General features: G+C 35.8%; 1 protein-coding gene across 1 annotated transcript in view; it reads right to left on the bottom strand.

Annotated features, from left to right (window-relative positions):
* Window positions 1-4,087: 4,087 nt before the first annotated feature.
* TAFA2 (TAFA chemokine like family member 2) overlaps window positions 4,088-27,054 on the bottom strand; it is a 398,436-nt gene continuing 375,469 nt past the window's right edge. Inside the window, exon 5 of the mRNA XM_033116157.1 lies at window positions 4,088-6,118. Coding sequence (XP_032972048.1) covers window positions 6,107-6,118 — 12 coding nt within the window. The 3' untranslated portion in view covers window positions 4,088-6,106. The remainder of the gene's footprint in view (window positions 6,119-27,054) is intronic.

Genomic DNA, 27,054 nt, shown 5'->3' on the forward strand with positions numbered 1-27,054 from the left:
GGTTTTATATGAGGACAACAGGGAGCCATCAAAGAATTTGGAGTTGATGTCCATTTTCACATTAGGATTGAAAAATTACTCGGATAAGCAAGCAAAGGTTGTACTGAAGTGTGTATTGTATTGCGTAAGACTAGCATGAAGTCACTAGTAGTAAGTGAAAAAAATGGCCCCAATTCTTGATCCTTTCCGGTATCTGACCTCACAATGTGACTTTGCAGCAACTTGCATCAATAGGTGGCTTCTCTTTCTCCACCCCTAGAACATGAGCTAGCTTTGTAACTGCTTTGGCCTTGAATGCAGCCAAAGTGGGTATGTGCCAGTTCTGACTCTGAGCCTGTTTATCTTCGTTCTCTCAAAATCCTGTCTCCTCTGACATGAGAATAAGCCCCGTTTGTGGATGAGACACCAGTTGATGGCAGCCCGGTTATTCCGCCTAAGATCATCTTGTATCAGCTCACAGCCAGATACTCCAAACACATATAAGAAAGTTCAGACAAACTCAACACTGCTGACCCAACCACAGGGACCAGCAGACACAGGTGTGAGCCCAGCCAAGTCCAGCAGAACCTCCCCCAGCTGACCCACAGACTTGGGAGCAATAATTGAGAGTTATTATTTTATGCTGCTGTGTTTTGGAATTATGTACTTCACAGCAGTGGGTAACTGATACATCACTCTAACAAATCTTCCCTTAATGACTGGACACAATAACAGAAAACCTTTCAAATTAAAAATCAAACATAAACCCTCAATATAGAATACAGATAATTTGTTAAAGTCCTTGTTCTTTAACATACTAAGACATCACTGAGGTTCCTAATTACTAACATGGCCTACCCTCATCAAAATGATAGACTTCTTTCTCAAACATTGGCCTCCCCTGGTTTTCATTCCCCCATTTTACTTTCAGCCACTTCTCTCTCAAGTGCTGCTATGCAGCCTCAGTGCTTTGTGGAATTTACTTGAAGATTCTTAAGCTAAGTAGCTAAATATTCAGTTTATTACTCCTTTCAGGAGAGAGATCATTTGAAAAGTAGGTAAAGCTTACCACTTAATTTTTTTTTTCACTGCATCTAATACAGTTCTTAGCACATAGCAGAACAAAAGTATTTGTTAATGAATTAGTGGATCTCTCCTTATTCCTCGTCTTAGGTCCCTAGCCTTATTTCCCTTCAGCTTGCTTTTCAGTTTCTCTCCTTTAGCTTCACCCACTCTTTCTTCATTTATCTAACAGAAGAAATATTATTCCTCTCACACTAACCCTTCTACTTGATATTCCCAATCCTACCTATTTCTTCTTCCTTCAGGATGTTAATTCATCCTTTCCTTTATCATTTTTTCATTCTCTACTGACTCCTTGCACTCAACCTATAAACCTTTCTGTCCTTTCCTGTCAGAAAAGAAATATTTTACTTAGTTTGCCACTATGGTTACTCTTTTACCTACTTTGCGCCGCTTAAGTCCAGAAAAATATATTGAAAATGATCCTGTGAGGTAGATAAAATATTTTTATTTTACAAATAAGTATACTGAGACTTAATTTATCTCTTGTTTATCTATTTATGATCTTGGAGTCATTAACTTTCTATGTCTCAGTAGCCCAGGTACAAGTTGATACCCACTCATGTACTAATCAATTCCAAGACCAACAATGATCTATAATTACAAATCAAATAAAAACTGTTCACTTCTTATCTGACATGACCCTTCTGAAAGTATCATTGACACTTTAATCTCAATACTCTGTCTCCACTTGCCACTCAGTTTGGCTTTCATTCAAATGTTTAACTTATGTTTAACTGAAGCTCCATCACCCCATTTCCATAGGCTCAGGACCTTCTGGAGTTCTTTTCCACATCACTTTTTCACTTATCCAATCCTTTCACCCAGTTCTTCATGTCCACCTTGGCAAAACCTTTTCATTAGTGGCCCTTAACCCTAGATGCACGCTAGAATCACCTGGGGAGCTTTGGGGGGGGGGGGGGGAAAGCTTGTGCCCAGACTCTCATCCTAGACTTCTTAAGAGAATCTGAGAGAGTAAGATAGGGCATGGATGATTTTTTTAGGATAGTGAAGTAATTTAAATTGCGACCAGGATTGATATCCATTGTTTCACATTCTCCTCAGTGTAATAGCCCAAACTCAGGCCCTGATTTGCTCTCCCCTCAATTATTTTACTCCCCTTTAATTTTTCTTCAAGCTCACAATCTCTCTTAAGACTTTCAATCACATTTTTGCTTAAATATGTAAGATGTAACTTTGGACGTGCAGTGCCCTGCTCATACAACTTCTAGAATGAAGTTCAATCACTTTGTATAACAGATAGGACCTTCCAGAAAAATGCTTGGGACATAGAACATGGCATTTTGGAATATGCAATATAATGAAGAAACATGGATATGAGAAAAATCTAAACAAATATGAAACACTTATAAGTCTTCTGTGTACCCTCTTTCCATTGGTTAGCATAGTGCCATGCACATTGAAAAAATACCTATCAGACTGATTTTAAAGGCCATTTTTAAGTCTAAACTTCAGCTAACCCCAAGTTTCAGTCTAGCTAAATATGCTTGTGCATAGTAGGAATTTAATAATGGTCATTTAGGTGCCAGATAATTATAATATCTACACTACTTTTCATGGTCTAACAAAGTGTAAGTCAAACGATAAAAAAGAAATCTGCTATCTCTACTCTTTTTTTCAAAGCATTTTGTATATAAAACAAAAGAGAAGGGAAAGAAGGAAGAAAAAGAAGGTAAATAAGAAAGGAAGGGAAGGAAGGAAGGAAGGAAGGAAGGAAGGAAGGAAGGAAGGAAGGAAGGAAGGAAGAAAGGGGGAACGGGGGAGGGGGGAAAGGAGAAGGGGGGAAGGGAAAGGAAGGGAGAGGAGAGAGAGAGAGAGAGAGAGAGAGAGAGAGAGAGAGAGAGAGAGAGAGAGAGAAAGGCAAGTGGGCAGGAAGTCAGACAGGCAGAGAGACAAACCATTACCTTGATAAAAATAGTCATGTTCGACCAGTATGAATTCTCTGGGTTAGGGAAGCAGGAGATGCCCTGTATATATCTCCCCAACTTTTCAGTCTCTCTAAGCAAAGTGTTGGCCATCACTCTTATTCTCTCTCCAATGAGCGAGTCAAAATGAGAAAGGGCTAGATGATGAAAAACACTATTTGATATCTTTGTATCATCGAGATATATCATCTATAAATTGAGAAAATGATTAAAACTTTTAAAAGATTATGTCCCATTTAATCACTGTACTGTTAGCTATTGTATAGCATCAAAAATCACAGTCCAACTACACAGCATTGTACAGTAGCACAGGACTTTCTGAGGCAAACAAAGAACAGGATCAAACTCAATCATAGTCTCAGATTCTCAGATCTCTTCCTACCTGTTAAGTCCAATACCAAATTTGAAATCAAATATGGTATACTCTGGTGTTAAAACTAGAAGTTTTCATGTGTTAAGGCAGCAAGAGTATATAAAAATAAAACAAAGCTGTAGAATGTTATCCCAAAAATAGAGAATGTTAAAAATGTTAAATCAGTGATAACATTTGACCCGTGCTCTAATCCACATTATGGCATATTACAGCAGATGTATACCAAGCTACTCAAAAGGGATAAGATCACACACACACAAAGTGCATGCGAAAATTGGTGAAATCTGAATAAGGTTGTTATTTGAGTTAGTAGTATTGTATCTATACAATTTTTTTTATAAGATATCACTAGGGGATGATGGAGAAAGGGTATGGAGAAGTCCTCTGTGCTATTTTCATAACTTCTTGTGAATCTTAAACAATCAAATATTAGAAAATTGTGTAAATGGCAAGATTTGCCATGGATTTTTTATTAGAAGTAGATTGAAGAATTTACGTCAGTTTCCTCATGAATTCAGAGGGTTTCCTGGATAGTAACTGAAGTGTTTTTAAAATAAAACACTAGAAAACAGACTGGCCAAATGTAACTCGTGAAAGAGAGTCTACTTTATATCCCAATTTTATTCACCTTTTCTGAATAGTCACAACATTAATCTACTGGAGATATTCTAGTTAGTATATTTAAATTCCATTTATTTTTCTCTATTGGTATGCATGTATTACACTTATATACAATACAGAATTTTCAGGGTTGTTTTAAAGGACATAGTTTAAAAAATGAAAGGCATGATCTATGATGTCAAATAAACCTGGGACAAATTCATAATTTTCAAAATAATATAGCTTTCCACTTTGTTCCAAAGAAATTAATGATATTATAATTGATGCAGAAACTCCAGTACAACTGTTATTCCAGTCTTTGAGTTCATACAGTATTGAGCCATTGTGAAATTCACTTGGAGCCATCTAATTACTTTTATGCATAATTAAAATGAAGGGAGGAAGTCATTTCATTCCATGGATTTGTAGGGCAGTATAATTTTAGTTCAATGTCAGAAGCATACTTTATGAATTTAACTTTTAACAAATGTTACATTTTTAATTCTTCCCAGAAGAGATTCCGGGTAATATATTAGTCTTTGAAAGTTGTTACCTATAGACCAGAGGTCTCCAGAGTGTGTCATGGAAACCAACAAATACCTAATGGGCCATGTCAGTAAGTTTTAAAAATACGAAAAATGTCCACATCTTCTCTAATATAATGGAACTTCTAATAGGACAATTTCTGAAGTATCTTCCTATTAGTATAAGATGAGTAAAACACAAAAGTTTCTCCCTTCATATTCCTTCAAATTGTATGATTACATACTATTATTACAGAATGGCTTTGCAATTTCCATTCTTCTCTCCCTTCACATCACAAATGAAACCAAATAAATGTAGTATAAAATTATACATTCTGTAATAACTTAGAAAAAAGGGTACATAATGTTTAAGGCCTTTAAATATTTATAAGACTTTCCTGTAGAACTGAAAACCACAAATGTTAAAATGACTAAAAAAGTGTGGGCAAAAACTGACCTAAGAAATTGTTGGAATGGGACAATGATAAGCAAATATTTATAAATCTGAGACACAACAAAATGAACAATTTATTTTATCAACAGACTGAACAAACAGCATTCAAAGAGTCATTGGGATCAAGCAAGAGACAATCTAAAATGATATAGAAAGGACAGTTTTAAAAAAAATGCTAGAAGAAATATAAGTAAGTAACTTTCAAGCTAAGAAATCAGAAACCCACATGCATCCCTGGCAATTTTTTTGAAACTGAAGGCTACCTAAATACTTGACTGCTCACTGCTGATTTCTGTGAAGGGAAAAAGTAAACATAAGAAGGAAAGAAAAAGCCCACTTAAAAAAAACCCAACAACACAAAAAAGGCGAGTGCTCTAGAGGTACAAAATAGTATATAATGAAAATGGTAATTTAGTTCTAACTACTACCTGTTGAACTGACAGAACTGCGGTAGTGTATTAGCCTTGGGGAAACATGTCAGCTAGTCTATATATTCTTATGTGATTGATGTATTCAGGTAACTATTACTTGCCAACAATAATTACTATCAATGGATATATTTTTCCATTCCTTTAAGAAAAGCAACTTTAAGATGTTAAAACATATAGGCTTTCAGAGCTCCAAGATTAGGATATAAATAAAATTGTCTCAGTCCACACCATGCCGGAGGAGAAGTTCGCAAAGGAAATGTCACTAAAGCCATATACAGTCCCACTTGCCACTGAACACAGTACTGGACTGAGGAGCACGTCCATGATAGAAGGCCAGTGCACTTGGGAGACTTTCAGAAACAAGGAAAGCAGTCACATTTGGAGCCAAGAGCCCAAAAGGCGAGTGTCTTTGACATCCCCCGGAAACACCACGTCTTCAGATGGTGACTTCAAATTCTTTTAGCAAGTGCAATTTTACAAGTTGAACACAGTTCAAGTCTGATGAAGTCTTCGTGACCTAGAAGTTCATGTCTGATTTTTTAAGTTTTGATGTCAAGAAGAAGCTGATTATGAGCCATGAAATCCTTTGGAAGTAAGACTTTGGAGTACCTCTTCTGAGCGGTATAAAAATTTTCCTTCAAGATCACCTCAGAAGTTAAGTTTCTATGCATATGTTCAATGTCATCAGCTTTGAGGATCACTTGATTTATTCTTAGCTAATGGGTTACCTACAAAGGAAGAAGAAAATATTATCATTTCATAATGTAGCTATAATCTTAAAACTCCAAACACAATTTAGTATTAGAAATTAATAGGTAACTCAAAATGCTAGTATTTGCTATATTAAATCAATTGAATTTTAAAAGACTACCACGTTCAGGTGTCCCCAGCTTATAAAAATACACCAATGTGTTTTTCTTTATCATTGCACAATAATTTTAGAGCCACTTACACAATTATCTACATGACATCAACTGTGACCAGGAAGATCTCAATTGGTGATGTAATCCCTCTCAGATGCAAAGACTGATTCTGGAATCCCTGTACTTGAATAAGTCTGGTGGACATAATCTAGAGATCATAAACGTATCGTGCCAGGCCTCAGTGAAGAAAGACCTTTGTTTACAGGAATGCCATCAGACCACCTCTTCAAGAAAGCCCTTAGGAATTGGCTCCATAAAATCCATTCTTGAAATACTTCAAAAATTGAGTACTTATTTGACTCAATTATAGTTCAGAAAAATTAACCATTCATGAGCACAAAAATCTGGGGAGAAAAACATTTATGGGATAGTACATTGTTTTAGTGAGTTTTCAAGGTGCCCCAAAATTCTCATAAAATTGATTAAAGTAGTGTTATTAGTGCTATTACAAATATTATTAAAGAAGATTCACACTGATTTTTCACACCTACTCAAGTCCAAAGAATGTGTATAGAAAAAAAGGAATAATGCACAGATACAATACCTGATACATATGTGTACCTCTGTATAAGTATGCATCTGGATGATAGATACAGAGATAGACAGAGAGAGGTTTCTGCTGTGTCAAATAATTCCTCGTTATACCACAATATCAGGGTGTTTAGAGTTCTTTTCTAGCAATGGATATAACAAAAAGTGAATTCTTGAAAATTGGTGGATACTATGGTTTTCCGTTAAATGATAGAGTTGTCCTTTCATAAGACAGTAACAAAAAGGCTGTTTTTCTTTTGCTTAGTTTTGTTGTTTTTTGATCAACTATGAAAAAGAGAAACATTAAACACCAAAAAAACACCAGCTTTAGACTGTGCTCTACCACAGCTCCTCTCAAATTATACTACCAAAGGAAGGAGTAAAATTCAAAAATGTATTTTCTGCATGGAAGCAGCCATCTTATTTGTATCTCACTGGTCAGCTATCATACCCAAGGAAGGAGCCTCTGCCTTCATATTTGAAACTTCTTACTCCCATGCACAGAGGAATTCTGGGAGGAATTGAACTGAGGATGTAAGGTTACAAACACATACATAAAGGGCCTCGTGACCCCTGGAGATTCTAGGAATGGGAGATATCTTAAGTAGGGCAGCAATCTTTTTTTTTTTTAATTTATTGGGGTGACAATTGTTAGTAAAATTACATAGTTTTCAGGTGTACAATTCAATTCTGTATTACATCATCTATAAATCCCATTGTGTGTTCATCACCCAGAGTCAGTTCTCCTTCCATCACCATATATTTGATCCCCCTTACCTTCATCTCCCACCCCCCAACCCCCTTACCCTCTGGTAACCACTAAACTATTGTCTGTGTCTATGAGTTCTTGTTTCTCATTTGTTTGTCTTGTTCTTTTGTTGTTTTTGGTTTATATACCACATCTCAGTGAAATCATATAGTTCTCTGCTTTTTCTGTCTGACTTATTTCGCTTAGCATTATACTCTCAAGATCCATCCATGTTGTCACAAATGTTCCTATATCATCTTTTCTTACCGCCGAATAGTATTCCATTGTGTATATATACCACAACTTCTTTATCCATTCATCTATCGAAGGACATTTTGGTTGTTTCCATGTCTTGGCCACCGTAAACAAAGCTGCAACGAACATTGGAGCACATGTATCTTTATGTATAAATGTTTTCAGATTTTTTGGGTAGATATCCAGGAGAGGGATTGCTGGGCATATGGTAATTCTATCGTAATTTTTTGAGGAACCTCCACACTGCCTTCCATAGTGGCTGCACCAGTCTGCATTCCCACCAACAGTGTATGAGGGTTCCTTTTTCTCCACAGTCTCTCCAACACTTGTTACTATTTGTCTTGTTGATGATAGCCATTCTGACTGGGGTGAGGTGATATCTCATTGTGGTTTTTATTTGCATTTCTCTGATGATTAGTGATGTTGAGCATTTTTTCATATGTCTATTTGCCATGTGTATGTCCTCTTTTGAGAAATGTCTCATCAGGTCGTCTAGGGCAGCAATCTTATTATCAATTTGCCATTCAGTGGTCATTTTGCACAAGTTCTGGGAATGGCTTCTAGTTTGTCAGTGTAAGAAGAACATGGGAAGGAAACAGGACTATTTCTATAGATAAATGTCACAGGTTGCTAGGCGATAACTGATCATTGTGAAAAATATAGACACTTTTATTATAATCTTTCTTGATAAACGTTGATTTAACAAATCTTTGATTTCCATTGGCCGAGAATGATCTACCTGCCGCTTTCTGAAAGTTCTCTTCATAGTAGGAAAAATTATGAAGCATAATGTAAGTCCATATTTCCAAAACCAGTGCTTGAAATGACAGAAAAAGAGAGGAAGTGATACAGAAAGACAGGGAAAGAGATGGATTGAGAACAAATGGTTTAGACTCAGCAGAGATGCAGCATAGACAACTGGAGGGCATAGTGGAATTGGAGGGACACGGTGCAGTGACTCAGTGAAAGTGAGTGGCAGGTCCTCTGGCATCATTTCAAGCCCAGTTTCTAATTAATGTGTTGGTGGTATGATAGATGCAGTTTTATATCTTCATTCCAAGCTAAGCTAAGTATTTCATCCTGTTGCTTTATATAAATCTGAGGAGTGATTCTCTCAACTATTTATATATTAAAGCTTTGTTTTTAAATTTAAAAAAATAGATATCCAAATTGACAGTACAATACCAAAGGCTTACGTACCTAGAACAATTTTTTTCTCCATCTCGGTAGAAAAAACATATAAGTGTACACATAAACATATAAACACATATAATTGTATAATCCATGTCATTAGGAATATCTTAAGTGTACATTCTTATGCCATTAAGTTTCTATCAGCTAAAATAATTGCTAGAAAACCCAAATTTAAACCTGACTAAAACAAGGAATTGTTTAAGCATGGATTAAAACATAATTAAGACAATCTTTTTACAGTCTAATTTTACACAATATTCCTAGCTTATTAATCTTAAAAGCATTCCAGCACATTTTATGAGATGAAAAGTAGGGCATAAGTTATTTTAATATCAGGTGAAAGTGGACAATTGTTTGATCAGAAGACCATTGTGTTTTAGCATGTAGAATTCTGGATTTAGGTCAGTGTGGCAGTAATAACTAATCACACTGGATGTGTCATGTGACCTCCTGGCCCCACAGTTTTTCCATATGTACGAGGAGATTAAAAAGGGATAATCCTGTTAACCTCACAGGGTAGCTATGAGGATCAACTATTATAATGTTTGTGAAAACACCTAGCTTTGACAACTCTCAAGTACTATAAAAACAAAAGTTTTAAAGTTGGAGGTTTTCTAAAGTGCATAAATCGTTAACAAGAGCGCCACTCAAAGTAGAATGAAAAGATCACACTAACAGACAAGTTAGAATACTACATTTAGGGAATTCAAACAAAAGCAAGGTAATAGCGCCCTTTTCAATTCAGTATAAATATGAACGGGTATCAGCACCCTCCCTGACAACCTCCAAATTTGTACCAAATGAAATGGCCAAACCAAAAATGGAAACATGTATGGATGATTCTGCATATAGGTACATTATTACCAATTTTCATAATTCAATATGTAATATAATAGCCAAATAACAATTTTAAGTGAAATTGTCTAAAATTTAATACAAAAAACCCAACTCTTTTATGATTTTTATGCTCATTAAATAAATCCAAGTAAATCAAGTTTAAATTTTGGCATGCTAGTAAGGGAAGACAAACATCATTTTACCCTTTGTAGACTATGAACTGGAACTTCCTGATATTTAAGAGTTGCTTAAGCAATATTAACACAATCCAACATTTCATTTTTTTCTCCTTTAAAAGTAATTTTTAATACACCAAATTAAGTATTGCCTTATTTTCAGAACTTAAATATTACTCTCTTTATAGAAAGTCTTACTTTCTAAGGGATTTTCAGCAAGTTTTCAGTAACTAAAAGCAGGAGGTTGTAATAGAGCTAGTTTCACAGGATAGGAATTAGCATTTGCTACCATGAATGTACTGTCTTCTGGTTCTAGGACAATAGACATAAAATACTGCATGAAGGAGAGAAATAGTCTTACAATCATTGTGGTTATGCCCTGAGCTTCATACGCTATAGTCACTAGCTCAGTAAATTTGCCTTTCCAAAGGCAATATTTTACATAGCTGTTCTTGTTTATGTAAATCTTATTTGTGTGTGCTACATACCAACCAATTTGTTAAGTGAAACTACTTAGCTGCTGAAAACATCCAAAATGCCATAATAATAATAATAATAATAATAATAATAATAATAATAGCTTTTCTAGTCACAAGCACAAACCTATCTTGGCAATGATTCAAAAGGATGAAGAAGCTAATCTGGTAACATTAAACAAAAGCACTATTCTTTAAGGCGAGAACTTCCATTTATTTCTCCCAGTCCAACAAATCTATGATAGGGCCTTGAGTAGGTTTTTCAAAAATTTATATTAAAATCATATATTTTCTTTAAAGTTTATTGGGGCAACAATTGTTAGTAAGGTTACATAGATTTCAGGTGTACAATTCTGTAATACATTATCTATATCTCACATTGTGTGTTCACCACCCACAGTCAGTTATCTTTCCATCGCCATATATTAGACCCCATTTACGCCACTCCCTCCTCCCCCCTTACCCTCTGGTAACCCCTAAACTATTGTCTATGTTTATGAGTTTTTGTTTTTTTCAATTGTTTGTCTTGTTCTTTAGTTGTTGTCGGTTTATTATAATCTGGTCCATATATATGTGGTTTTATTTCTGGGTTCTCAGTTCTATTCCATTGGTCTATATGTCTGTTTTTCTGCCAATACCATGCTGTTTTGATTATTGTAGCCCTGTAGTACAAGCTAAAGTCAGGGAGTGTGATACCTCCAGTATTGTTCTTTTTTCTTAAGATTGCTTTGGCTATTCGGGGTCTTTTGTGGTTCCATACAAATCTGATGAATTTTTTGTTATATTTCTTTGAAAAATGCCATTTGGATTTTGATGGGGATTGCATTAAATCTGTATATTGCTTTGGTAATATGGCCATTTTAACTACGTTGATTCTTCCAATCCATGAGCACAGAATGTCTTTCGATTTCTTTGTGTCTTCTTCAATTTCTTTTAAAAATGTCTTATAGTTTTCAGCATATAGGTCTTTCACATCCTTGGTTAAGTTTATTCCTAGGTATTTTATTCTTTTTGCTGCAATTGCAAAAGGAATTGTTTTTCTTTTATTTCTTTTTCTGAGATTTCATTGTTAGTAATAGGAATGCAATGGACTTTCGTACGTTGATTTTGTAGGTGGCAAATTTCCTGTATTCGTTTACTGTTTCTAATAGCTTTTTGGTGGAGTCTTTAGGGTTTCCTATATATAGTATCATGTCATCTGCAAAGAGTGACAATTTAACTTCTTCATTCACAATTTGGATGCCTTTTATTTCTTTGTCTTGCCTGATTGCTCTGGCAAGGACTTCCAACACTATGTTGAAAAGCAGATAGGGGACAGCCCTGTGGTGTTCCTGAATGTAGAGCAAAGGGCTTCACTTTTTCACCATTAATTATGGTATTAGCTGGGGGTTTGTCATATATGGCCTTTATTATGTTAAGGTATTTTCCTTCTATACCTATTTTATTAACTGTTTTAATCATAAATGGATGTTGTATCTTGTCCAATGCTTTTTCTGCATCAATTAATATAATCATATGATTTGTGTCCTTATTTTCTTTAAGTGATGTATAACATTGATGGATTTGCATATGTTGAACCATATGCAACATATGCATATGAGCCCCTGGGTTGAACCACACTTGCTCGTGATGAATAATCTTTTTAATGTATTGATGCATTCGATTTCCTAGAATTCTGTTTAGGATCTTTGCATCTGTATTCATCAGAGATATTGGTCTGTAGTTTTCTTTTTTTTGTGTTATCCTTACCAGGTTTGGGTATCAGGGAAATGTTGGCCTCATAAAATGAGTTAGGGAGCATTGTCTCTTCTTCAATTTTTTGGAAGAGTTTGAGCAGGACAGCTAGTAGATCCTCTTTGAAGGTTTGGTAGAATTCACTAGTGAAGCCATCTGGCCCCAGACTTTTGCTTTTGGGAAGTTTTCGGTTGACTGATTCTATTTTCTTACTGGTGATCAGTCTATTTAGATTTTCCAATTCTTTATGATTCAGCCTAGGAAGACTATATGTTTCTAAGAACTTGTCCTTTTCTTCTAGGTTATTGAATTTGGTGGCATATAGTCCTTCGTAGTATTCTTGGATGATCCTTTGTATTTCTGTGGCATCCGTGATAACTTCCCCTCTTTCATTTCTGATTTGGTTGATTAGTGTCTTTTCTCTTTTTACCTTAGTGAGTCTATCCAAAGGTTTGCTAATTTTATTAATCTTTTCAAAGCACCAGCTCTTTGTGACATTAAGCTTTTCTATTGTCTTTTTGTTCTCTATTTCATTTAGTTCTGCTCTGATTTTTGTTATTTCCTTTCTTCTGCTGACCTTGGTTTTCATTTGTTCTTTTTTTGCTAGTTCTTCAAGGTGTAACGTGAGGTTATTTATTTGGGCTTTTTCTTGTTTCTTGAGATAGGCCTGTAATTATATAAATTCCCCTCCTAAAATTGCTTTCGCTGCATCCCCAAAATTTTGGTAGGATGTATTTTCATTGTCATTTGTTTCTATGTATCTTTTGATCTCTCCTCTTATTTCTTCTTTGACCCGGTCATTCTTTAAAAGTATGTTGTTTAATCTCCATGTATTTGTGGTTTTCCCTGCTTTCTTTTTGCAGTTCATAACCAATTTCAAAGCCTTGTGAGCAGAGAATATGCTTGGTATGATTTCAGTCTTCTTAAATTTGCTGAGGCTAATTTTATGTCCCAATATATGGTCTATCCTTGACAATGTTCCACATACACTAGAAAAATATATAGTCTGAAGTTCCAGGATGAAGTACTCTAGAAATATCAATTATGTCCATTTCATCTAATGTGTCATTTAGGGCTGCTATTTCTTTATTTATTTTCTGTTTGGATGATCTATCCATAGTTATCAATGATGTATTTTGGCCCCTTACTATAACTGTGTCTTGGTCAATTTCTCCCTTTAGTTCTGTTAGTAATTGCTTGTTATATTTCAGTGCTCCCTGACTGGGGGCATAAATATTGATGACTGTTCTGTCTTCTTGTTGTATAGTCCCCTTTATCATTATTAAACGTCCACCTCTGTCTCTTGTTACCTTTTTTATCCTGAAGTCTGTTTCATCTGATATCAATATGGATACACCTGATTTTCTCTGGATACCATTTTCTTGGAGTGTCAATTTCCACCCTTTTACTATGAGTCTATGTTTGTCCTTGCAGCTGAGATGTGTCTCTTTGAGGCAGCATATGGTTGGGTTTAGTTTTTTGATCCAATCTGCTACTCTGTGCCTTTTTATTGGTGAGTTCAGTCTATTTACATTTAGGGTGATTATTGATATGTGAGGATTTCCTATCATTCTATCTTTAGTTTTCTGGTAAGACTGTGTCTCCATTGTTTCTTTGCCTTTTGTTGTTGTCTATTAATTCTGTGTGGTGGTATTCTGTGATTTTTCCATCTGTTTCTTCTTTATTATGTTGTGTATTTCACTTCTTGATTTTTTATTTTTGAGTGATTTTCATTAAGTTAATGTAAAAGAAAGTTTAATATTTAGAATATTCCATTTTCTTCAGCATGCTTACTTTCCTCATTCTCATTTACCAGTTCAAGCCTTTACTCTCCCTCCTTTTATGTTTTGGTTGCCACAAATTATCCCTATTGATGCTGGTCGAATAGCCTCCTTCAGTATTTCTTGTAGTACAGGTCGTGTTTTAGAAAATTCCCTCACCCTCTGTATGTCTGGAAAGGTCTTTATTCGTCCTTCATATCTAAAAGATATCTTTGCTGGATATATTATTCTTGGCTCATAATTTATCCGTTTCAATAGTTTGAATATTTGGTTTCACTCCCTCCTGGTTTGTAGAGATTTTGCTGAAAAGTCTGATGATATTCTAATGGGCTTTCCGTTGTAGGTTACTGTCTTCTTTTACCTGGCTGCCTTGAGGATTCTTTCTTTGCCGTTGATTTTTGACAACTTCAATACAGTATGTCTTGGAGAAGGCCTGTTGGGGTTGAGGTAATTAGGTGTTCTATTTGTTTCTTGGATTCGAGGATCCAGTTCTTTCCACATGTTTGGGAAGTTCTCATGAACTATTTGTTTGAATATACTCTCTGTTCCCTTCTCTCTTTCTTCTCCTTCTGGTATGCCTATTATTCTTATATTGCTCTTTTTGATGGAGTCAGAAAGTTCTTGTAGAGTTCTTTCATTTCTTTTAAGTCTCAAGTCCCTGTCTTCTTCCATCCGTATCATTTCCAGATTTCTGTCTTCCATGTCACTGATTCTTTCCTCAATCTGGTCAACTCTACTACCTAAGCTGGGTATTTCATTCTTCATTTCTTTTATTGAGTTCTTAATCTCCAGAAATTCTATTTGGTTCTTTTTTAAAATTTCAGTCTTTCTGATAAAATGTTCATTTTGTTCTTTGATTGTGTTTCTGAGTTCATTAAACTGCCTGTCTGTATTTTTTTGCATCTCATTGAGTTTTTTAAGAATTGCAATCTTGAATTCTCTGTCATTTAAGTTACATATTTCCATATCTTTAAGTTCAATTTCTGGAGACTTTTCATTTTCTCTCTGAGCTGTCTTGTTGCCTTGGTTATTCATGGCAATTAATGATTTATTATTTCTCTTCCTAGATGCAACAGGTTGATAGGAAGAGGTATTTTCTTTGTTTTCCAGTAGGTGTAGGTAGAATGTTTTATTTTCTCTCTGATTGCAGCCTTTTATTCTCTCTCACACTGTAGCGTTATGTTTTCTCTGTACTATTCTGGCTTCTCACACAATGGGGTATTCCCTGGAAGGTGGATTTCCCCTCTGTGAATAGTTCACCTTGGTCATATTGCGCTGCCTCCATGGGAGGATGTAGAGAGCTTCTGAAGGTCCAAAGCTCTTCCTACACCAGATTCAGAGCCCAGGTGTTTCAGCAGCTCTCTTTACTCCTGCAGCGATCTGCCCAGGTAGGTGGACAGGGGCGGGTGGATTGTGTGAGGTGGCCCAGAGTTATGGCAGTGACCACCACCACAGTAAGGCCTGCTTCCACAGTTCCCTCTCCTTTGCCAGAACTAGTTGAGCTGCGAATCTGTGTCTGTGGACCATAGTTCTCAAAACTGTAAATACTCTGTTCTTTTGATCTGACACTGCTACTCTTCTGCTTCTAGCACTGGGCAGGTGGGGGCGGGTGGAGCTCTGAGATGGTAGGGAGAGGGTGACTAATCTCAGTGCCTAAAGCTTTCGTTCTCTGCTTGGCAGTGAGGGCTTAAACCACCGTTTTCAGCCTTCTTCCTTCAGTCTTTGCTCCAAGGTCTAGATGCGGTAGTTCTGGAATGCAGCGAGCTCGGAGCACCGAGCTAGGTCTGCGTCCTGTGCCTGCGTGGCCCTGTCTCTGCATTTCTCCTTTCCCTCCTCCCGTGCTCGTGCAATTTGTCCACCTTTAGATGATTTCAGTAGTGAGCCTCTTAGTCTTGCCTGTCTGCTGTGCAGGAAGTCCTTTATGGAGTTATAGTTGTACAGTTTGTTGTAAATTCCAGGGGAGATTTCAAGAGTCTCACCTCATGCCGCCATTTTTATGACGTCTAAAATCATATTTTTAAGTCTGTTCATTAATTTAACATGAGAAACTAAAACCAGATAAGCAGCATATATAATTTTAGTTAAATTTAAAATTAAGTGACATCCACTATTTTACACACCTCTCGTTTTGAATTTTGATCATTGTGAAACATCCTCTGCCTCTCTTCAACTTAAGGTAAACTAGAAAGGCTCAAAAGGAAGTAAATATGAGAGTCTATTCTGTCCCCAGGTGCACAGGATGCTTTTATAAAGCTCTTAAAATCATTATATTTATGGAGTCTGGATTTTTTTTGTTTCCCTGTTCAAGTCATGCTGACTAGGTTATCAATGGGAGACAGCATATCATAGTGAGAAGCATAATACCAAATAATGGGCTCTGTAGGCACACTGCCTGCATTCAGATCTGTCTTATCACTTTCTAACACTGTGGGATCAGATAAGTTAAACTCCCTGAGACTTAGTCTCCCTATGTGGGAGACTTATCGGCCCCCATATGTTTTCTTCTGTGATTAAGTCAGACAGTCCCTGCAAAGTCTGTCCAACTAAACACTTTTTAAATATTAACAGGTGGTAGCCTTAGTAATTCCCAAACAAAACAGGATAGGTGTTACATAGGATATGTATTGGAGGGGCATTACATCTTACTTCACTGCAAATATTGACTTCCTCGATTAAAGTTAATTTTCTGTGTCTTTTAGTAACTGATCTTGCAATTATTTCTTTTCATAGTCTAGTTAGTCATAAAAAGTCATATATCAAGAATGAAGCACCATGATTTTGGCTGACTTTGGGAGAGAGATTGTCTTTTCAGACAAGGTGATAGTTAATGGTTACAAAAAGGGATGCACCTTGAAGCCAGGCTGCCTAGGTTCAGTGCTTAGTTCTGCTGATAACTCTGCATGACCTTGAGTAAAACAGGTATAATATTAGTATCTACAACATAGAGTTGTATGAGCTAAGGAGTAAGTAAGTTAATAAACAGGTCAAGTGTTTAGAATACTGTCAGGCACACCATAAGCACTGTGCTAGTGGTAACTATTATTCAAACATGTGTACATTTCTAGGAATCTGAATGCACTGAATTCCTAGTTTTTGCCCCTAATTATTTCTGAGCATGTGTTACTAGTCTTCACGAGCACATAATTCCATTCTTTTTAATTCTTTATCTTTCTAATTGACTAGCTGCCATCAGACTTTGCACGCAAGACAGATAATTAGGAAATTAGCACTGCACTTTAGCTAGCTAGGCTTAAAAATAATAAATCTGGTGTTATAATTATGCCAAACAAAATACAGATTTGTAAATTTCCTCATTCATTATTGATGGTTCCTCTAATATTATTTTTCTTTGAGTATACCTCAGTTTTTCTTAGAACTTCAGTAGTTCAGTTTGAGTTCTATACACCAGGTTTATTTTGAACATCAGTAGTGCAGTCTACACAAATGTGTGAAATCACTGGCCAATCTCCACAGCATGAATGTGAACTTTATATCATATTAGCTTAATTCCCAAAATAACAGATTCTTTGATTCAATGTGGTCATTAAAATCTTGTTATGAGGAAGTAAATTCTTGTGAATACAAAATGAGTCATATACACACAACAATGGAAGGTAATGCATATAACATTACAAGTCAATTACATTTTTTTTAAAAAGTTAAATTTTCACTAGGATACTCATGTTATTAGAGAAAATTTACTTTTGGACTCATGATGAGCATTTGTTATTTAAACAATTGAAAGGCAAGAAATATGTAGCATTATTTCTGAAAGGAGGTGGCAGGTTTAAACACAGTGCATATCCAATCTATAATACAGCTGCTTAATAACATCACAAATTGGCACTATTTCAAGCTAACTTTCCAGTAAATTTAACTTATTTGATAAAGGTGACAAGAGAAACAGAATACCTTCATAATCCTAAATGCTGATTTGAATGCACTTATCCTTGCTTGGAATATAACTACTGCTTCACTGCAAATGTATTTTTTAATGTAGCTCTTACAAGTATATGAATTAAGCTCTCCACTTTTTGTGTACTAAGTGTGCAATTAAAACATCATTACTCTGCAATAGCAGGTTTCCTCATTTAAGCTAAAGAGAAGCTGTCATTGAGTTGGCCATAACTGTACCTGAATGTACTTGTCCTGTCTAAAAGCACCTTGACCCGTGGTATTACAAAATGAAAGACATCTGTCAGTCTGAATAAGCAATCATTCAAGAGCAAGATGACCAGAGAGTGTTTAGGTATGAATGCGGTAGTGTAAGTCAATGACATATGAATTGCCTTCATAAATATACCCGCCTATACAAAAAAATAAGCCTGTAGTTAGTTTACTTTCATGGTGGTGGGGGTGATTCCTATAGCCCTGAAATCTTGCATTTTTATACCACAGTTTAATTGTCTTTCCTAAGAATGGTTAGTGCTGGATTGGCCTGAACATTTATTTTAACATTTGGGACATCAAAGGTCATAGGTTTAATACTTCAGCGAGAGTCAGCATTTCCACTAAATGTCTTGTCATCTGTTCTATAAATTCTCGAAAAATTTAACAACCTTGGGTGATTAGATAGTCATTTCAAACAATAGAGAGCAATTCTGTAGCTAACTGATATTTAGGTGTAGCTCAGTGTGGGTGCCGATGTGGAAGCAGAAAGTGGCTTGTAATTTTCCTAGACTTCTGCTTCTGTGGAAGCAGAAAGTGGCTTGTCATTTTCCTCTAGCATCAAACATGACAGAGGAGGCCTTATCCCGACGAGTGTTATACCAGTGTTACTACCTGCTGGTGGTATTAGAACTTTGGACAAGTCACTTAAAACTCTCTGCATCTCCAGGGTTCATATCTGTCAAGTGAATCGGTTGGAAACTCAGTGAGCTTCTAGTTCCCTTCTATCCCCAAACCACTATGACTTTTCTTAAGTAGCACTAATTCCAAATGGGATAAAACTTTGTCCTAATTACCTCAATTCATAAGTGGTCTAACCCCGATGTAGACCTCATTTTTCTGATAAGCCTATGCATTATATTAGGATACAGAACTGGTGAGCTTCTACCAACCATACACCTGTCCACGGCTTTCAGCTTCCTGTGCTGTGCAAATGAAGGTCTTGACTGGAAGTGAATCTTTGGAACAGATGGGCCTGCTATACCCAAGTTCCTGTTTCTTGGCACTTTGAAAGCTGTACAGGGCACCTACCATGAACTTTTCCATGTGACACATGAAAACAGATGACTGTTTGCGTCCCCATTTATGCACGTTCATCCCCTCAGAAGCAGATCAACTGTTTGTCTCTGGATGACATTCACTGTTAACAAAACATTCCCTGATTCAATTTTGGTGGCTAGTCAATTCCTTTGGACATTAAGGAAATGTAAAACGTTCCTTTTGCTCCATCCCTGGCCTCAAACTATAAACTTCTGTTTGTTCAGATGAAAATAACCCCAAAATTTAAGATAATTTTGAAAGACAACAGTATAATGGCATTCAGTTATGTTTCCCTCAGCAATATCAAGAATTCTTTCAGATGAAAAATAATTTTTTTGAATGCTTTGAGGAACTCTGTATAGATTTTTAAGGATATTATTCCATATACCAGTGTAATCCATACATTTTTAGAGACAGTTGAGATTTTGAATTCAATTTACCTGCTAAATTTGATATGAGGTTAATTTTTTTTTCAGCTTCACCTCTCATTTGTAAAGGTGAAAATTGAATTGATAGTTTTTATCGACTTTCTATCATTAAGCCTTAATTTAAAAGTTTAAATCTGCTCAAGTATCACACTCCTCAAGAATTTCAACCTCAGTACATACGAGGGCTAGCAAAAGTAAGCAGTAAAAATTGTGCTTAATAGCTGAATTTAAGGTAAGTGGAGTTTTGGGAGAAGGGCTAAAACTTGGAAGAAATTCATCTTAGTAGCCTAGAGATTATTACTAAGACAGCAGCATTTTCTCATGGCCTCCTGATTGGTTTGAATTACAAATAAAAATGGTTCCTAGTAACAATGTTTCCTTGAAGTACCTGTCTGAATAAAGAATACGTTGCTGTCACTATGAAAAAAATTTAGTATAACAGGTGGAAGACAAAGCTAGTACCATGCCTGAGGTAGCTCATCCTCTCTCTTCTCCATCCCTATCTTTGTCCATAAAATGAAGTTGAGAGATGAGTGTTCCATATGTGGTAGATCTTTGAAAAACATCCCTTTCTGTAAGTTGAAAAACCAGAATCCATTTTCTGAAGTATAGTTAGTGACGTTTAATATGTTGGGGCTTTTGCTGTTTTCCCTTCTATTTCCCAGACATATTCATCCGTGGGTGTTTTGTTTGTTTGTTTGTTTTTGTATTTTTTTGTTTGTTTTTTTGATAGTCAAAATTCAGTAATCTCAAATTCCCAAAATTGATAAAAATCCGAATCTTTAGCTATTTCTAATTGCTTAGACGCTGGTATGACATAGCTGATTAAGTCATGGGGCAATTTAAATATATAAAAAAATGGACCATTAGGTAAGGACACAGTCTTCATGTGGTTTATGGAAATTAAGTGAAAGCCTGATGGCTCACTATATTTTATGCTAATTTCCAAGTTAACACCAAAGGCAAGTTGAACAATGATAGAGGTCTACTAATATCTCTAGAGATTTGTCTTATCCATTCCCTATTCTTGGGAAACAATGTGTCAACTTTGGGGGGCTAGTGTAGGTGACAATATTAGGTTTACCAATAATGATATATTGGCTATTTGTAGCCAATTGGTTTAGTTTGTGGGTCTCATATCAGTTCAAATCTTGATGCCCCCTCTTCTTTTCAATAAAAGAGAATTCAATGCCTTTCTTTACTGACCACACAGGCAGTGCTTTGCTTCTAATCCCTAAAGCTGTACCGAGTTCATCTTTTCCTTAGAAATCAGGGCCACCTGGAATGCTAATGGTAACTATAGGAAAGAGTAGGGACAGTTAATCCTGTAATACAATGTACACACGTGCTGCTCTGTGAGAAATAAACCAAGACAAGAGCTCGAGACTTCTGTCCCTACCTTAGAATCCGACCAACACTAGGATTCACCACACTAGAGCCCTAACGTGGAGCCAGAATTTTTTTTGAGTGTGGAAAAACAAAAATTGTCATCAGGCACAGCAGAAACCTTCTTTCTACTTCTCCATTCAAACTTGAAGAGTTTTATACGTTTGCCCTAAGGAACAAACACATGTCAGGAACAAACACTACACTGTTCAACAGATTATTACTGGAAGCAAACCTGGGAGAAAGGGAACATTTCAGCAAGCATAAAGGGACAGCAAGACAACTTCCTTTACCTCCATAAAAGCTCACGGTGGGGATAGTTTTGTATCTCTCCTGGAAGATTATAAACTCTTAGAACATTTTTATTTCAGAGAAACAGATACCCATAAAAGAGACCTAAAATAAACAGCTTTTATAGGAAATTGATACAAGGATAATAAGCATTTCTCATGGATATTTTTGGGAAGTATTCTGCACAAACTTAAGAAAAGAGTTCATTAAACTCAAGGGGAGAAGTACATAGAAACCATCAGACAATCATTTTAACATAAAAGGGTAAAAGAATTATAGAAAGAAGATTATGTAGTAATATTCAATTAGAATTCAAAGATTTAATACTTAACAATCTTTAACCATTGATAGTCTTGCCTGAACATCTATAGTAATATAGTAATATATTCCATAGTCTATAGTAATTTGTAATTTGGTAAAGCATACTCTAATGCTGATAAATGGGGCAAGTCATTTAATCAATGACTGGGTCTAGCCATCCATGGGCATTCTCATCTCAAGCCAGCTTTGTTGATTTCTACTCATCAATTGTGTATTCCTCATGAACAGTCTGAATGGGATCCATGACATTTTTCAGTTGTAATTTATGATATTTTATAGCTACAGATAGACTTTCAAAAGTTTTCTTTATAATTTCTCTTTCAAAAAGTATTCCAGAAATATAAAACATGTATTATTTCAATTTCAAATATTTGAATAGTTTAATATTTGAGAGTATAACGTGAATAATAATAATAATAATAATAATAATAATAATAATATGAAAGAGGGGCTAGTAATTTAGAATCAGGTAAAAGAGGGTTTTAGTAATATGAGTCAAAAGTAAAATAAAATATTTCCTGCATAAATTTGAGATAGTTAAAACTAATAGGAGAAAAAAATAACTAATCATGTCATAATATAAAAAGCTATTTCACAATTTTGAAAAAAACTTGAGACTTTCAAAAATAAGAACAGATCCCTTTACCCTATTACTGCTAACCTTTGCCTAAAATGTAAGATTAAAATGATGGTCTGAGGAAGAACAGAACTTTCGAATTCTAATCACCGTATTTACTTGACTTTATCCATATATATCAGAGGCAACATAGTTATAACATGGGTCAGTGTCATGACTTTTCATGGAGACACGTGACTGAAGGCAAAGGATGAAGGTGGGAAAATGTAGAGGAGCTTCATATCCTTTAGAAAAAGCAAGGAGAAGACGGAGAAACATACCACTTAACATTTCTAGTCCTCCATTTTCTTTACATTGTTCAAAAACGTGTAAAGTCTTTGTGTTTAATTTCACATTTCCCCAGTGAGTTTTCTTAGAATGCTAACATAAAATTTCTCCGTGTCTTATCTCTAATCAGTTTCTAGACCCTAGTCATCTTTTTAATCTGCTCCCAACTCTGCCCCACTGTCACTATCTTAATCCAGGCCTTTATTCCGTCTGGTCTGTACAGTTCCAAAAACTCCTAAATTGCCTCCCTGATTTTTCTTGTCCCTTGCAGTCCTCTTCCTCTTTGTCACCATCATCATGAAAAGAAAAATCTATAATAATGTCCTGTTGCAGAACAAAATATAAATTCCTGCTGGTGATATAAAAGGTCCTTCACGATGAGACCACAACCCACCACCCAGCTTCATCTCTCCATCTTCCCAAAGCACCTCGGAGACACACAGGCACAACTCCAGCCATCCCTAACTATTTAATACTAGTAGGACTTGATATACCCATTCATATCTCCTTATCTTTGTGCACATTTCACCTTTGCCTGAAATACTCTTCTTTCCTACTTCAGAAGAAATGTTACCACTTCATATTTCATGAACCTCCGTCATTCATCTGGTCAGCACTTTGTCCATATTTCCATTGTAAGTCATATCTCATCATATTACGATTATTAATCTGTTTGTTTCTCCCACTAAACTATGATGTATTAGAAAAAAAGAACATTAGCATATATTTTGTTTCCTTAGTGCTAAGCAGCATTCTAGGCGCATAAGTGATGCCTAATATTTATTAAATGAAAGATTGAAACAGTAGATGGATGGGTGGACAGATGCATAAATGAACAGATTAATGAATGACTGAATGAACATAAGGGGAAAGTGATAATTAATTTCAGAAGAAAGAAAATAAGCGCTACGATTTGGATTCCCTGTGAATGGCGAGGGGAATGATTAAGTAACCCAAAAGGTCAGGGCCTCCATTTTTAATTTTTTTAGGATTATTCCCTTGATTATGTAGTTTCAGAATTTGAAATTATTGACATGTGTGGGTCCTGACATCCGCTTCAAATTCACACCTTGGATATTTAAATTTATTCTCATTTGGAAAAGGTTTGATTTTTAAAACAAAATTAATTCATGAAAATAATAATGCAAGAAGGTAAGAGCAATCTGCGATGCTTTAATGCATATTAGACTAACCACTTGGGATGTGGAAAATGTCCAAATAGATACATCAAGATTGATTCTGGCATATTCATTACAGTTAATATTTCACATAGAAATTATCCTAATTTTAAAAAAATGTACTTCTTCTCTCTTGAGTAATTTTCATACTGCTGCTTAACACTGTCGGGAAAATTTTCTCATGAAACATTCCGGGGTGACAATTATCCTACACCTAACTATTACATACCCACTTGACATCAGGTATGTCAAATGAAATATCACATTCTTATAATGGAATAAAATAAACAAATACTACAATGACTGATTGACACCCCCAAAATAATATTGTGCACGCAATCTCATACTCTAATTATACACTCTATATTTAAGTTCAGTTTGCCAGATTGCCCCCAACCCTATTTTTTTTATTATTCCAAATATAGAGGCTGGTATTTTAGAAGGCAAAGAGAAGTTAATTTTTGCTTAACAAAATGCAGCAGACTGCATTTTCTAGTCCAGACTAGAATATCAAAGACGGTTGATTCTCTGTTCCTTGGGGAAAACTGGAACACTCCTCACCCTCCCTTTGCTTCCATCTCTCAGATCTTAGTTGCTGGCATCTGTAGCCCACTAAGTGCACATTCATTTTCTCTTGTAACTCTCAGAATTATTCTGGGAGATTGTCCCCATTTGCTATTTACTGTGAGTCATCTTTGCTCGTAATTACTGTTACCCCCAGTTTACAGTTAAAAACAAAAACAAAACTGAAGCTCTGATAAATTAAGTGAAACTTCTCAAAGATGCATATAAGCGGTCGGTGATAGTTTGGGGACAGAGATCCTTACTCTGGGGCTTCAAACCTAGTGAAACAGGTCCTGCATATCTGTTTTTTCCATTTATTTGTTTGACTAATATTTGTTGAGCACGTAGTGTCAGGCACTGTCTTAGGTGTGGGGAAAAAAGGACAAAATCACTGCTCCTGAGAAACTGACAATCTAGAGAGGCAGACAGACAAAAGACACAATAAGTAAAATTTTAAAGTTTGTTAGGCCATGCTAAGAAAAAAAGTCACGAGGAAGAAGAGAGGGATTTTTGAGGCAGAGATGGATAATTTATTAGTATAGACAGGGTAGACTTGCTGAGAAAATGAGACTTCCATAAAGCATACAAGAGGTAAGAGCCAACCAAGCTGATAGCTGGAGGAAGAGAATTTCACGCAGAGGGAATGGCAGGTGCAAATGACCCGAGACCAAAAAGTAAGGGGGGCAGTGTAGGGGCAGTGGAATAAGCAAGAGGGACAGTAATAGAAAATGAGGTCACAAAGGTTTGATCATTCATCTGTTTCTTTTTTTATTCAACCAATGTGATTTTTGCTATTTTACTTATTGAGGATAAACGATGGGCAAAAGCAAATATGGTCCTTGAGGTGAAGGCACACAGAAGACAACTACATTGTAGTGACCGGAAACAGACCTGGCTTCTTACCCTCATTCCTAACAGCTGGAACTGGAGGGAGCCTGAATGGATAAGAGAGAACACAGTGACTTCTGGAAGCCACTATTCTTTCTGTTCAGACAATGAAAAATAGCAAAAGTTTCAGCAAAGGAAAGGGTAATGAGCAAGTGTGTGTTTGTATATGGGAAGCAACAGAAGTTTTCCCTGGCAAATGTTTTCAGCTGACTGGTGACAAAGAACTCCTGAATGCGTGACTTTATATTTACTTATAATCTAGCTAGATGGAGACATCCCCTAATATACAAAACCATTCTAGGCCACTCATCCCTCCATTATAGCTTTCCCTCCATTATAGCTTTGAGCTTTTCCTGTCTGATGAGAAATGTTTTAATGGGATATCCTCTCCCCACACTCTTCAGCTGTTCTTGGGATAATGAAGTTCAAGAGATATGTAAGTTCAATCATGAAAAAAAAAATGCTGTATCTCCACTCTTAGGGGATTCTGAAAGGAAGAGATGGAAAAAAAGAAAGTTCTATTTGAAACAGCGGGAAAAGCATATCTTAGGTGCTACCCTATCCACGGCAAACTGGTTTAAAATATGTATCAGAGGGGGAACCAAATATTTGGTCTATTTAGGCTTTTCCTACTCAAATATTTATTCTCATAACTTGGAGGCTAGACTGCCTGGGTTTGATTCTAGCTCTGTTGCTTATTAGCTGTGTATCTTGGGGCAACTTGTTCATTTCTCAATCTCCTCATGTGTAAAATGAAGATGCTCAAGCCTGTCTCTCATCTGTGGAGTAATTGTGAGCATTAAGTGAACTAGTATGTGGATAATGCTTTAATACTGCTTGACCATAGTGATAACTTAATATGACTTATACCAGTGTTTACTAATTCTAGTAAAAATGGAAGTAGTATACAAGCAGTAATAGAAGCAGAAGGTCATTTATTGTGTGGTTTCATCCTGAGGAATTAAACTTTTTATCATGAGGAAATGTTCCTCCTTAGCAATAATTTTTGCTATAAATCTTTTGTTAGTATTAATATCACTATATTAGCTTTCTTTAGGTTAGTGTTTTCAAAGTGTATCTTTTCTATCATTTTTATGTTCAGTTTTTCTTTATTCTTATAGTTTAGATAAACAGTAGATACTTGTGCTTTGATCTTTTCACCCAGATTGACAATCTTTGTATTTTCCTTTTAGACCAGTTAGGCCATTTGCATTTGATATAACCACTGATAAATTTGAGTTAAAATCTACCAATACTTTCTATCTACTCAACTTGTTCTAGATTTCTTTTTCAATTTCTTCTCTTGCCTTCTTTTGTGCTCCCTCTAACATTGACAATTGCCCCTATGGGTTAAGGAACTCCCCAAATGGAACCAATCTCTCTTGGTCTTCACCCTCCCCTACATCCTGGAGCAGAAACTCTTCACTTTCTTGTTGGCTTTTCAATACCTCCAAGTACACCATCTTATCTTTTGTTAAACTCTTCAGTCTCTTATAGGTGGAGAGGTAGAAGAGGGGATATTTTGATGAAATGATGAAATATCCATTATCAGAAGTGAAAGTCAAGTTATGTGGGTTCAGTTTTACTGATGAACTTGGTGTTGATTAGTCATTCACCAAATGTATGCAATATTTGAAATTTATCTTTGGTTTTCTACCTCCATAGTACCTCTGTATTACAACCAAGTTTAGACAGTCTTTGCTCCAAACTTACTTTCATCTAATGCTCATAAAATAAGTCAGTTAGTAGCTACTCAGATCGGGAGTAACTATATTACCTGTTTTGCCTAGGAAAATCCTGATTTACACATAATATCCTGATTTCCTGTTGGTTTTATCCTG

The sequence above is a fragment of the Rhinolophus ferrumequinum genome, chromosome 10 (assembly GCF_004115265.2).
Source record: "Rhinolophus ferrumequinum isolate MPI-CBG mRhiFer1 chromosome 10, mRhiFer1_v1.p, whole genome shotgun sequence".
NCBI classification, from domain to species: Eukaryota; Metazoa; Chordata; class Mammalia; order Chiroptera; family Rhinolophidae; genus Rhinolophus; species Rhinolophus ferrumequinum.